The sequence below is a fragment of the Penicillium malachiteum genome, assembly GCF_028827825.1.
Source record: "Penicillium malachiteum strain IBT 17515 chromosome Unknown utg000004l:1.0-4883003.0:1.0-4884900.0, whole genome shotgun sequence".
Classification (NCBI taxonomy): Eukaryota; Fungi; Ascomycota; class Eurotiomycetes; order Eurotiales; family Aspergillaceae; genus Penicillium; species Penicillium malachiteum.
The window spans coordinates 2,348,064-2,360,296 of NW_026643097.1; the positions used below are offsets into that span (position 1 = coordinate 2,348,064).

Genomic DNA, 12,233 nt, shown 5'->3' on the forward strand with positions numbered 1-12,233 from the left:
GATAAATTAGATGTTAAGGCATCAAGGCATCAACGACCGCCACACTTGTCCTTTTAGCGCGGAGGATTGTCTTGTCGCGTCTAAATTGGATTCTCCCGTGTCAAGAGTACTCAACTCTATTAATCATAATTTTAACCTGCACTTTCGGGGATTCTTGTTATCACTGATAGCTCATGATATATCGAAAATCCACAAAATAACGCTCTTCCACGCTCCAGGAATAAACCGTGATCATGACTACAGTATTGGAGGAGGACCCTGCCGCAGGGCTGCTGTCCTCGGAGGACGAGCAGGATGAAGAGGAGGAGGTTCAGATTGAATCTTTGGTACAGGGACGCGCAAAACGAAGCACTGCTGGTCGAAATATGGCTGCTCTAATTGACGCCGCCGCCGATGATGACCTAACTCTACTATTCGAGGAAGTGGAGGATGATAATGAGTTCGCGATAGAGGAGGCTGCGGAAGATGAGGACTTGGGCTTAGATTCTTCATCAGATGATGATGATGATGACCAGGGACCGAATGCGCAGAACGAATATGAGGGGGAACAACAACTGCAGAAGGACGAACGCAAGAAGCGTCGCGCCCAGAACGACCTCCGATTCCAAACCCTACGAAAGCGCGTCAAGATCGACCCGACAGCTGTCTCAGCTATCCCGGCACCTCCACGTCCAAAGAAGAAATCCGAGCGAATCTCGTGGCTTCCGACACCAGAAGATGGACCAACCCGCTCTTCGTCCCGTCGACAGACAATGGTTAATAAAGAGATGACCCATGCACGTTTGAAGGACAGCCAGGAGAAGCGGGTCCGAATTATTGCGACAATGAAAGAAGCCGAGAAAAGGAAGGCCCATCTCAAGCCGAAAGAGATGACACAGGAGGACCATCTAGCAGAGGCAGAGCGGATCGAGCGCACCAACAGCAAGAGTTTGAATCGATGGGAGCAGGCGGAAAGAAAGAAGGCAGAAGAGAGACGGGCCAGGATTGAAGCACTTCAGAATCGTCGACTTGACGGACCGGTGATGTCCTACTGGAGTGGTCTAGCTACATGGGTTAACGGTCGTCTCACAAGAGTGGGCAAAGTCGAGATCAAGCCGAAGCCGGAGAAGGAGGTCGCCAAAAAGAAAAAGACGGAGAAGGATGAGAAGCCTGCCGAAGTCCAAGGGACTCCAAGTGCTCAACTTCCTCCAATTGATCCTTCTGCTCCCTCAACTTCTAATCCTATCCCGAACCCCGCCGACGGCTCTGCACCTCCTGCGGATGCCTCTACGGCTGTTCCTATCCAACCAACAGACGCGCCGGCGCAGTCTGAAAGCGCTTCAACATCAGCTGCCGCTATACCGACAGCAGCCCTTCCGACAACTATTCCACCTGATGCAGCCCCAGCGTCTGATTCACAATCGTCTAAGGGTACAGCCACTCAGGATTTGCCAGTGCCAGGAAGCACAACCAGTATCACACAGACTGAGCAGCCAACTCAACCAGAGGAAAATCTTCCTGAAAAAGTTAATCCTGAACAACAGACGACTACAACCTCTACCATCCATGAACACAAAGAAAAGGAGACATCAATAGCGGAAGCAAAGGAGAGGGAGGAGCCGCAGCAACCTGTTGGCGCGCCCCCACGCAAGTCTTCTCAGGGTTATCCGTTACCTATTGTTGAAATTGTGAATCGCCGAGATTCCATTAAGGGTGAAGATTCTGAAAATCTACCACCCACTGAGAATGGAGACCCTATGGACATCGACAAGAAGCCCGAAGTCGAGTCAACCACTAAGACTGACAAGCTTACGACTATCATCCCTGCACCGACAGCTCCGGGGGGGTTCTGCCCCGACCGATTCTAAAAATGTACCAGCATCCTTGCCAGGGCCGTTAGCTAGTCAGTCGACGACATCTGCAAACACAACATCGAACCTTGAAACTCCTCAAGCTCCGTCAGCCAATGCAGTACCCCTTCCAACTGCGCCGGGCGAGATTAAGACGATTGAAAACCAACAACCCACCCCTCATCCTGAGGTTCCCAGCCAAGCGCCTGCAGATGCTGAAACACCAAATATTCCGGAAGGCCCGCAAATCATCGAGCACACAGGACGCAACTTGACGATCCTGGAGAACTTTGATGATCGAACGGCGCACAGCAAGAAGTTCAGTATGTATTTCAACGCTAGAAAACCACCTCGATTGTCCAGTAAGTTGTTCCCCTCCGCCTTCTTTCAATTCGCATTGACAAAAACCTAACGTTGTCCAGAAATCTCGTCATCATTATGTGTCATCACTTCACTACCATCTCGCTATCGTGATCCTGAGACGTCTCTCCCATACGCAAACTCATATGCATATGGGCAAATCCGGCGGCTAGAATCGCAAGATTACACCTGGAGTGGCATGCTAGGCTGCTTTGTTGGGCCTGCAGAGACTGCAGCCAAAGGTGTTCCTGCTCGATTTCTGGGCGGAGAGAAAAACGCTGAGGAAAAGGAAGAGGAGGCTAAGGAGAAGGCTAAAGCTGAGGCTGAGGCTAAAGAGAGAGCCAAAGAAGAGGCAAAGGCAAAAGAAGCTCCAAAGGAGCCGATTGTCATAGAACAGACAGATCCAGCCAAAAATGCCACTCCTGCGGCAGCCACTGAAACGGTGATTCCCAAAACTGAGCCTATGGAAGTGGATGGATGAAGCTGAGCGCTTTTGCTAGAACGAACTCTTTGTATGATCAACCTTTGTATATTATCTTAATGATACGATCTCGATCGCAGGTGTGGTCGCTCTGAATGTCACATTTCACTACTACTACTACTACTACTACTACTACTACTACTACTACTTACTAGTAGGCCGCTATGCACATTCTCAGGCTGTCATAAACTTTCTAGACTATCTAGTAGGGGATGACTCAGAGCACTTGTGTGCCCAGGTGTTTTGGGTCGAGTAAAAAGATTTACAATTTCTTGCCTTCCAAGAGTTGCAAGTGAAAGATGCGGAATTTTTGTTCTGTTCAAGCAAGTGAGTAGGATGATCCAAGCTAGTTCAAGTTTGAAGCAAGACTCGGACTCGGAGAAACAGCTGTAGATAAAAATCCCCCGTCTGAGTGCGACCCTCATATTTGCATGTAACAATTAGACGGAAATTTGATTAATTCCTGAGATGAGATCACACCTGGGTTGTCAAGATTTTAACACTGAAATCTGGAATCAAAGCAATTATATTGAACGAGATAACAAGTCGTACTAAAGCTGCATCGTCAAGGTAAAGCACCAAATTGGAGGAAATAAATGATAACTAGAAGCCCGAAAAAGAGTCGTGTGTATACTAGCAACCTCCTGTTCTAGTTAATTCTTCACTGTGGGAAGTTGAAAGGGTTCCATCCGCCCTCAACCATCTCAACGGTCCGCTTTGTCGCTTCATCAAGCTCCTCAGTAGGCAAACCGAGAGCATCATTTGCAGTCGAAGTAGTGATCGCGAAATCACTCGACTCGTTCGAGGACAAGAAGACTCCACCGTACAAGACCTTTCCAAATCCAAGAATGGATCCCTGCGCCATCTCCGCTGCTCCATCCTTGATACGCTGCACAACAGGCTCATAGGTGATTTCCCAGTCCGCATCTGTGGTGCCCAGAACACGGTGCAGACTATCCAGCATATCTCGTTGAGAGACCCGGAAGCTGTAAATGCGCACTTCATCATTCACATAGTCCGCAATTGAGGGACTAGCTCCTGATTCAGGTAGACTCAGCAGCGCAGCCAAGGCACGACCACATTGGTCCCATGTACTAACGGTGATGACTCGTTTTCCGTCATCGAAGAAGGTAACCTTGCGCTGGTTGATTCTGAAACCAAACCATTGTTCTCCAGTAGCGAGACTCCACTCGTACCAGAATCCACAGGGAAGAGTGATACAGGATGCGCCAGTGCTCCTGGTATCCTTGACACGCTTTACAACTGTCTGCGCGTAGACATTTTCTGTATCCAAATCCAAGGGGTATCCGTATGCGTTTGGCATGATGTACTGTATGCCGGCTTTGCTGGCAGCGGCGACGATTTTCTGATGGACTTCCTCCTCAACGCGGGCACCCAGTGTGATGACAAGGAACTGCTGGCCTTTCAAGGCATTGACAAGGGAGGCTTCGTCATCGTAATTGACAGGAACACCGTTGACACCTGTTGGAAGGACACCATCGCTACCTTCGCGGGTCAGACCAGTGACGGTGTGCTTGCCTGTTTTGACAAGTGCCTCAGCGAATGCGCCACCAATTCGGCCGGTAGCCTGTAAAGTAGTCAGTTAGAATAGCTCTTTTTTATAGAGTTAAAAACAAGTAAAGGGTAATAATGAAGAGTGCCATACGCCAATGATTGCAACTTTCGAAATGAAGTTGGTCGACATGGTGGAAGTTGGGATTGGTATTTGGAATGAAGATTTGATTGATTCTGATCTCTGAGCTTGATTGATTCATATTGATCTTAAGACAAGAATTGATGTTTATATACCAGAGAAGATCGGATTTCCGAACTTCTGGTATAGAAGAGACGGACGGAACTAAGAAACGGAGATAAGAGCCTTGTTCCACATTTCTTCAACTTTGATCCCACGCTAACCCAGTTTCGTATTGCTGCTCATTTCATTTGATCTGATGGAGATCACCGGAATTGGAGGGATAGAAAAGCTGATGAGATCATTCTATATGGTGATTTTGTGGTGATTTTGTGGTGATTTTGGAACGGAGTTTGCGGATCTAACTACACCTCCTGGGATGCCTGAAAATTCCAATGGGATCCCGAATTCTGATGGTCAGTTTTGCCTTCAAGTTCCAATTGGAGACAAGGAATGCTCCCTGTGGGTTTTATTGAATTAGATGCTCTACTTTGGAGTCTTTTTTTTAATTTAGAGGTTCGATTTATAATCAACGCTTGAATGCAATAGATCAACGCTATACATGCCCGAACTTGAGGTCCATCATAGACCAAGCTTCTCCCGCAGACCCACTAGTTCTTTACTCACGCCACCTGGATTGGCAAGGGTTCTCCGACTAGCCTCTTGGGCGACAGACAGAATATCTTCAATGCGAGCGGCAGAACTATCCTTGGCCAAACCAGCCACCACAACACCTAGCAAAGTGTCGCCAGCTCCGTTCACACTAACGACCTCTTCAGCAGACAGTTGAGCAGTAGGTGGGAACAGACGCATATATACACCTCCGAATGAGACACCATTCGATGAAGACGCACGGGCAAGGATGTACGGGGCGTAGTCAGGATTCGTCAGACGAGAATCACCAGGGGGTAGAAGCTGCGTCAGCAAAGCGCCAGCGTCCCCAAGCTTAGTAATAAGACAAGGAATGAAAGGGAGTAGCTGGATAGATTGCTGAGGCAGGCCCTCATCAACCAAAGAAGCAGAGGTAATCGAGACGAGTCGCTCACGGGAACCGCTCTGTGAAAGGCCCATGGCGTCGATTACATCCCACCAACCCGGGGAATCGAAAAGGAGAGCCTCCCGCGCAGCCATGTACATGGCACCTAGCTCGAGACGGTTGGGGCAAGCAAGACTGATCGCATGGTAGGGAATAGTCTGTGCGGGTCCAATAACGGGACTGGAATCACCGTCACGGGTAAACAGGCGACGAGATTTAGCTGTAGAAACAGGCTCAAACGCCACACGTGCGCCATACTTTTGAGCCAGACTAGCCCACTTGGCCAGTACTTCAGGACGCCAGTTTGCGTCAACGACAACCCATTTCGGTTTCGTGCGCTCGACCAGAGGTTCCCAGAACCCGTCGAAATCCAGCTGTTTCTCTGGAAGTTCGACGATGCCCATGTCGGCCATTGCAACGAGCAGGTCCTTCTTAGCGTCGTTGATGCATACATACTGCGCTGTGCGAGTGCCTGATGTTGGTGGAAGAATTTGGATACCCGCAGTGCTGAGTCCTTCTTTTTCAAGGGATGCAAGCGCAGCTCGCCCGCTTAGGTCGTCTGCTACGACACTGCAGAAAAGCACATCACTACCGACGTAGCTGGCCGCCAGAGCCACATTGTGGCCAACGCCTCCGAGACTCTGGCTAATGATGGCAGGGTTGGAGGTATGCGGGATAGGTGCTACCTGCACGCGCTCGTCACCGAATGGTGTGTAATCACAAGATAGATCAATAGCAAGGGAGCCAGCAACCAAAACATCTGAATTGTCTGGTAATTCGGGAGTCATAACTGTCTCGGGAGTTGGCTCTAGCTTAGTAGCTTGTACTTTTGGCGCCTCTTGATCTGACCGAGGAATACTCGGGAAAGCAGGCATGTGTCTATGCAGAAGCAATTCTTCGAACTTAGTATTGGCCGTATTTAATTCTGTATCTATGTTTTCCAAACTCACCGAGCAGCGACTCCTCGGTCCATTTCCTCGAGTTTGGCGAGTTCCACCGCAACGCGGGTAGCTCGCTTGACATTAGACTCGACAAGAGCACGGTTGGCGATTACACTCTTTCCACCGCTGAGTTCCTTGATTTTACCCAGAACAAATGGAGTGTTGTCGCTTCCATGATAGCCCTCAACATTTGCGAGGCGAACAGCTTCTTCAATGATGCGGTCCATCTCAGGCTTGGGGACAGATGCCTCTAATGGAACTGGATTGGCAAAGTGAATTCCTGACGAGACGAGAAGCTTGGATTGCGCATCTAGGAAGACGATTAGCATTTAGAAGAACACACCAGTACTTCGACAACATACAAACTATAGCAGCTGCTTCGGCCTCATTCTGAATTATCCGCGGACTGCGGAATCCGCTGTCTCTGGTGAAGAAAGCAGGGAAATCAACAGATCCCTCGCGGCCATCAGCAAAGGTACCCACGCATACACCTTGAGTCTCAAGATATTCAAGTGTACGCGGAATATCTAGGAAGCTCTTGCACCCGGAACTAATTACCGTGACTGGGGTCCGCCCCAGTTCCGTCAGATCGGCTATTTTAGGAAAAAGATCAGTCGGCTGCATGTCTGCACGGCCCGCTCATATGCGGGCATACAAGGTGTAACCTACCAGAAATGTCCATGGAGTTCTCGCCACCACGGTGAACACCACCTGAGATAAGTTAGACTTGATATACCGAGATTGTATGAGCATGGAATTTACTTACCTAGCCCACCAGTTCCAAATATTTTAATTCCAGCAAGCTGCGAAAGGATCATAGTTCCGGAGATAGTTGTACCACCGTGAATTGGCTTTCCAGCTAGTCCCTGAAAACATACGTTAATTTCTGCACATGTGCTTGCCAATAACTTTGCGGGGTAACCAACCATGCCACAGATGTAGCCCAAATCCCTCCGAGAGACTTTCAGTGCGGTCTTCTTCTCTGCCGTCGAGGCCAGCTCGACGATTTCTTCCGCACTCATGCCTACCCGGGCAACACCTCCAAGGATACCTATAGTCGCGGGAACTCCACCGTTTGCTCGAACGACAGATTCCAACAGCGAAGCTAGGGCAATGTTCTCTGGATATGGAAATCCTAGTTGATAATGAGCAAGATTGCACTTAGAGTGATCTCAGATATTCCCGAGTATGATTCAGCACTTACCATGAGTGTAAATGGTCGTCTCTAGCGCGACGACCGGTTTTCCAGTTGCGATAGCATCGCGAACCTCTTCTGATACTTTCAAGAATTTGCTCTGAGGAGAGCTAGGAAGGTCATGAAAAGACCGGACCCGAGGGACCCTAGCTCCTCTACAGCACCTAGACAAAATAGAAGCTCTAGAAGCAAACATTTTGGCTCATAGAAGGATGAAGAAAGCCAAAAATGTCATGCAAGTACAGAAAAAGAGGAGAAAGCTGTTATCGCGCGATAAGAAAGCGGAGTGCGCGCTGTGGCCGCCGCGCCCGCCGTATTGCGTATACAGATGGGGACACCTCATCAGCTTCGTCCAACTAGAACCACTCCACATCAACACTCAACTTTTTGATATCCCATTTAAGCTTGGAGACATTGTGTTCTCCACTGTGATATCCTCAGGAAGTATGAGGTTTTTCACAACCACAGTGCTTGGCTTGCTTGTGCCCAGCCTGGCTGCCGCATCTAACCTTAGCTCTGCAACTCAACTCGCTGTCCCTGCCGACTTCAAGCCCCCGCAGGTATTCAAGAACGCGAATTTGGTCCGTAACACCAATTTGGAGAAGGGCTATGTCCGGGAAACCATCAATGTCGTTGTAGAGAACATTGATAAGCAGTCGCAAAGCGACTACTATATCCCTTTTCCCGTTGATGTATTCGACCGCGTTGGAGGGTTCGAAGTTCGGGATAAGAAGTCCACTGAGGAGGGACGCTTTGAGGTGGATATTACTGAGCCTGTTTCGTCAAGGTAAGTACTAATTGGAGATATCAATGGCTCTTATTTGATGAACCAATGCATGTTCTATTCAATTCAATGCTCACCAATCATCAACAGCGGTACCCAGTACTTCGTGGTTCACCTCGCTGAGCCCCTCGCCCCGAAAGCCCAGATCACTCTCGGAATCTCCTACTCTGTCCTGAAGTCCCTGAGCCCGCGCCCTGCTGTTATCCAGCAAAACGAAAAGCAATACTTGACTTACTCGTTCTCCGCCTACGTGCCCTCTGCCTACCAGACCGTCACCCAGAAGACCAAGCTTAAGTTCCCCAGCACTGATGTTCCCGACTTCACTGAGACATCAGGACTCAAGTCTGGTGCTGACCCCGAGCGCAAGGGTGCTACATATACCTACGGTCCTTACGAGACCGCCAAGGTCGCCCCCGGCACTGAGGAGCCCATCACCGTCCGCTACCAGTTCACCAACCCTGTGATCACTGCTAGCCTCCTCGAGCGTGACTTGGAGATCTCCCACTGGGGAGGCAACCTGGCCACCGAAGAGCGCTACTGGATCCGCAACAACGCTTCCGAGCTAGTTAACCAGTTCTCGCGGGTCGAATGGACCTTCGCTAGCTACCAAAAGGCCCCAACCTCTGCTATCCGTGAGATCACTTATCCTCTGCTCCCTGGATCAGCGGACCCATACTTCATCGATGACATTGGCAATGTTTCCACCAGCCGCTACCGCCCTGGCAATGGCAAGACCGCCGCCAACCTGGAGCTCAAGCCTCGCTACCCTATCTTCGGTGGCTGGAACTACAGCTTCAAGGTGGGCTGGAACAACGACCTCTCCCAGTTCCTGCGCAAGGTCGCTGGTGGTGACTCTTACGTTCTGAGGGTACCCTTCCTTCAGGGCCCTAAGATGAACGAGGGTCTCCAGTACGAGCGCGTCGTCGTCCGTGTTATCCTTCCCGAGGGTGCACACAACGTTCGCTATGAGACTGTTGAGGGTGCCAACAGCAATGGTCTTCCTGGCGACAACCAGATCCATGCCAGCCTTTCCTCTTTCAAGACTTACATGGATACTCTTGGTCGGACTACATTGACCCTGGAGGTTGATAGCCTGACCGATGAGGCCCGCAACGCCGAGCTACTGGTAAGTTTTTTAACCCTCATCCTCCTTTTCCCCGGCTTGATTAAGCAATATTCTGACAAGAAATACAGGTTACCTATGACCACACCCTCATGGATACCATTCGCAAGCCCCTCACTATCTTTGGTGGTTTGCTTACCACGTTCGTTGCTATCTGGTTCATTGGAAGTATTGATACCAGTATTAAGAAGCGGTAAATGCGCGTCTTTGCAAGATGCATTTGTTTTATATTGTCTGTTTATTGAAGTTTGTGCGAGTTTATATTCAATGAGGGGGAAACTCCAAATACAAAATCAGGCTCGCTTGATAGCTCTAGTTTCACTTCCCCGTAAATGCATATATACTTGTAGTTTCAATCGTAATACATTGGAAGAATGTTTCATCTGAGGAAAGGCGTTCATTTCATGAACTACTAGTATGCTAATAATTATCTCGACTGTGCCCTCTGCCATTATTTTGCGCATACTCTTTAATATACACACTCTCTCTATCCGAGTCCCTCACTCTCATATACTCGTTCTCTTCATAACTCATACTTATGATATGACAAGGTCGGTTCAAGGGAACGGATTATAAGTTCCATTGCCATAGCAAGGACCATCAATTGCATACCCACTGGCATTTTGCACAGGGATACCATTTGCTCCAAAGCGCAGAACATTGCTACCATAGGTATACGGACTCCAACCAATAGCAGGAGGGCCATTAACAGGATCCTTCATGAAAGCCAGAATATGATCCTGCATCGTGTGACTAGTCTGAATCTCACGAGCAGATGGGCCAGCAGTAGCATTGGTAATATTGTAGAACCATGTACCAAAGTTCATCATCAAATCCGAGGAATGGTACGCTCCCATCCAACTGTAAGGATCCTCATTACTCCAGTTACCAGCATACTGGTATCTGTATGTAGTAACACCGGCAGCTTCACGAATTCTGCTGGTATTTGCGGTAGGACAAACCCAGCCGGAAAGTGTAGCAGCGTTAACAGCAGGTTGCCAAGGACCGGCGGATGCATTGGAAACGGGCCATTCAACGAGACTGGCATCGTTGTTTGCAACATCGGAGAAGATCGCAGGACGAGGAGAGATCTTGCCCTCTGCGGCACGAGCAGGATAATCCGAGAAAATCAGGTTATCATCGGCGATGGGACCGAAGCTAAGTGTAGCATCGCCGTCGTACTGGCCGACGAAGTTCTCAATCATGGCCATGGGAACCTGCTGCATGCACTCCAGCTCGGCGGTAGGGTTGTTTGGGAAGTCACAGCCCACATTCTTAGCAACGAATGTGAAGTTGGAGTGGGAGAAATCAGAAGAAGCAAGAGCCTTCAGTGCGGTTCCGGACTGAGAGAAACTACCCGTGACGATGGGGTTATCCCAGAAAGCATAGTTGTGGTAATCAGTGCTTTGCGAACCAGCGGATTGTCCCCACATGGTAATTGCTTCTGGGTTACCACCGAACTCGGCGATGTTATCCCGCACCCACTCGAGAGCCATGCGTTGATCCAGGATAGCAGGGTTTTGGTTGGTCAGTCCCGCAGCATTGGGGAATCCGAAGATGTTGACTCGGTAGTTGATGGTCACCACGATGTGCTCGCCTGTACGGTTCACCCAAGGAGCTGGAATCTGTCCAGCAATCTGGATTCCACCAGTTTCGAAACCACCGCCAGTCATGAAGAAGATGACAGGAAGCTTGGCATCAGAGGAAACATTGTATGGGGTCCAGATAGCAAGACTGAGACAGTCTTCTGAGCTAGTCTGCAGGCTCAGATCACTGTGGTGGTTTTGGTTTCCATTGTCGACCAGAAGGTAAGGAATGAAGAGGTTCCAGAAGCTCTTTGTACTGGATACAAATTGTGGGCATGATGGAGGGAAGCGAGTAGAGTAGTGGTGCTGGGTGGATGGTGGTAGACGTTGGGGAGGTTGGAATCGCAGGTTTGCAACAGGTGGTTGAGCAAATGGAATGTTACGGAACTCTCTCACTCCACTAAATTGTTCATTTCGGAGTCCAGTATAAATACCGGTTTCAGTGCGAACTGTCAATGAAGAGTCGACAGCTGCTTGAACAGCTGCGACGAGGAACAAGCCAGCATTGACTAGGTTAAACTTCATCTTGACCTTGAGCTCTTGTCTGAACTTTTGAATGAAAAATCGAGACAAATTTTCTTGTTTATATAGCCCATCCTGTCAACAGTGAAATAAGCCGAATGTCAAGATTTAATTATCCGAATACTAGCCCTCTTAGTTATCAAATGGAGTTTTGTGGAGAAATTGCGGGGATTCTTTACACTCTGGGGCTTAATCTTTATTCCGTAATGCAGTTTATTGGATACTTTGTCACTCAAACTTTGCCGAGCCCCTCCGAATATACTACTGATTGAGCTTAGGAAAACTATAGCGATGAACTAATCTACCGGAGGTGACTTCGCTAATAGAAAATATCCTGAATTGTTAAGGATCAGCGAACATGGCATGACGTACTATGTGGGGATGCTGCCAGTCTGCGACATCGGCTCGGGTCTTGCTAACCGGGTACTCTTCTAACTAGATTGTACTTGAATGTCCGAGTCCTCGTATAATCGTATTGGCGTTCTCGTCCTTGAGGGACAGTAGTAGTTGATCACGGCAACTTGAAGGCCCATGCTCTTCCTTTCCTCCAATCTTTCATACTTATCTGAAAGTGTCGGTCTAGTACCTATGTCTAATATAAGTATTATTAGGTCTATGGGCAACCCAGCGAATACCTTCTACTACTACATGTAGCACTCGAGTACTGGCTTTAGAAGTACACT

At 48.9% G+C, this 12,233-nt stretch overlaps 5 protein-coding genes across 5 annotated transcripts; 2 read left to right on the forward strand and 3 right to left on the reverse strand.

Moving 5' to 3' along the window:
- Window positions 1–233: 233 nt before the first annotated feature.
- Window positions 234–2,670, forward strand: N7483_009001 (putative signal transducer; the record flags this gene model as incomplete). The annotated part of the gene is made up of 3 exons (XM_057092428.1): window positions 234–1,825; window positions 1,884–2,191; window positions 2,252–2,670. The coding sequence occupies 3 exons, from the start codon at window positions 234–236 to the stop codon at window positions 2,668–2,670; spliced, it is 2,319 nt and encodes a 772-aa protein (XP_056943602.1).
- A 661-nt stretch (window positions 2,671–3,331) lies between these two features.
- On the reverse strand, window positions 3,332–4,375 carry N7483_009002 (NAD(P)-binding protein; the record flags this gene model as incomplete). Its single annotated transcript, XM_057092429.1, has 2 exons — window positions 3,332–4,258; window positions 4,337–4,375. 2 exons carry the CDS (start codon window positions 4,373–4,375, stop codon window positions 3,332–3,334), a joined length of 966 nt encoding a protein of 321 aa, XP_056943603.1.
- A 570-nt stretch (window positions 4,376–4,945) lies between these two features.
- N7483_009003 (pseudouridine-5'-phosphate glycosidase/carbohydrate kinase family protein) lies at window positions 4,946–7,731 on the reverse strand (the record flags this gene model as incomplete). Its single annotated transcript, XM_057092430.1, has 7 exons — window positions 4,946–6,278; window positions 6,350–6,650; window positions 6,703–6,933; window positions 7,010–7,051; window positions 7,107–7,206; window positions 7,267–7,475; window positions 7,545–7,731. 7 exons carry the CDS (start codon window positions 7,729–7,731, stop codon window positions 4,946–4,948), a joined length of 2,403 nt encoding a protein of 800 aa, XP_056943604.1.
- A 250-nt stretch (window positions 7,732–7,981) lies between these two features.
- On the forward strand, window positions 7,982–9,639 carry N7483_009004 (dolichyl-diphosphooligosaccharide--protein glycotransferase subunit OST1; the record flags this gene model as incomplete). Its single annotated transcript, XM_057092431.1, has 3 exons — window positions 7,982–8,322; window positions 8,410–9,445; window positions 9,514–9,639. The coding sequence occupies 3 exons, from the start codon at window positions 7,982–7,984 to the stop codon at window positions 9,637–9,639; spliced, it is 1,503 nt and encodes a 500-aa protein (XP_056943605.1).
- Window positions 9,640–9,999: 360 nt separating this feature from the next.
- Window positions 10,000–11,553, reverse strand: N7483_009005 (Alpha/Beta hydrolase protein; the record flags this gene model as incomplete). The annotated part of the gene is made up of 1 exon (XM_057092432.1): window positions 10,000–11,553. The coding sequence occupies one exon, from the start codon at window positions 11,551–11,553 to the stop codon at window positions 10,000–10,002; it is 1,554 nt and encodes a 517-aa protein (XP_056943606.1).
- Window positions 11,554–12,233: the final 680 nt, after the last annotated feature.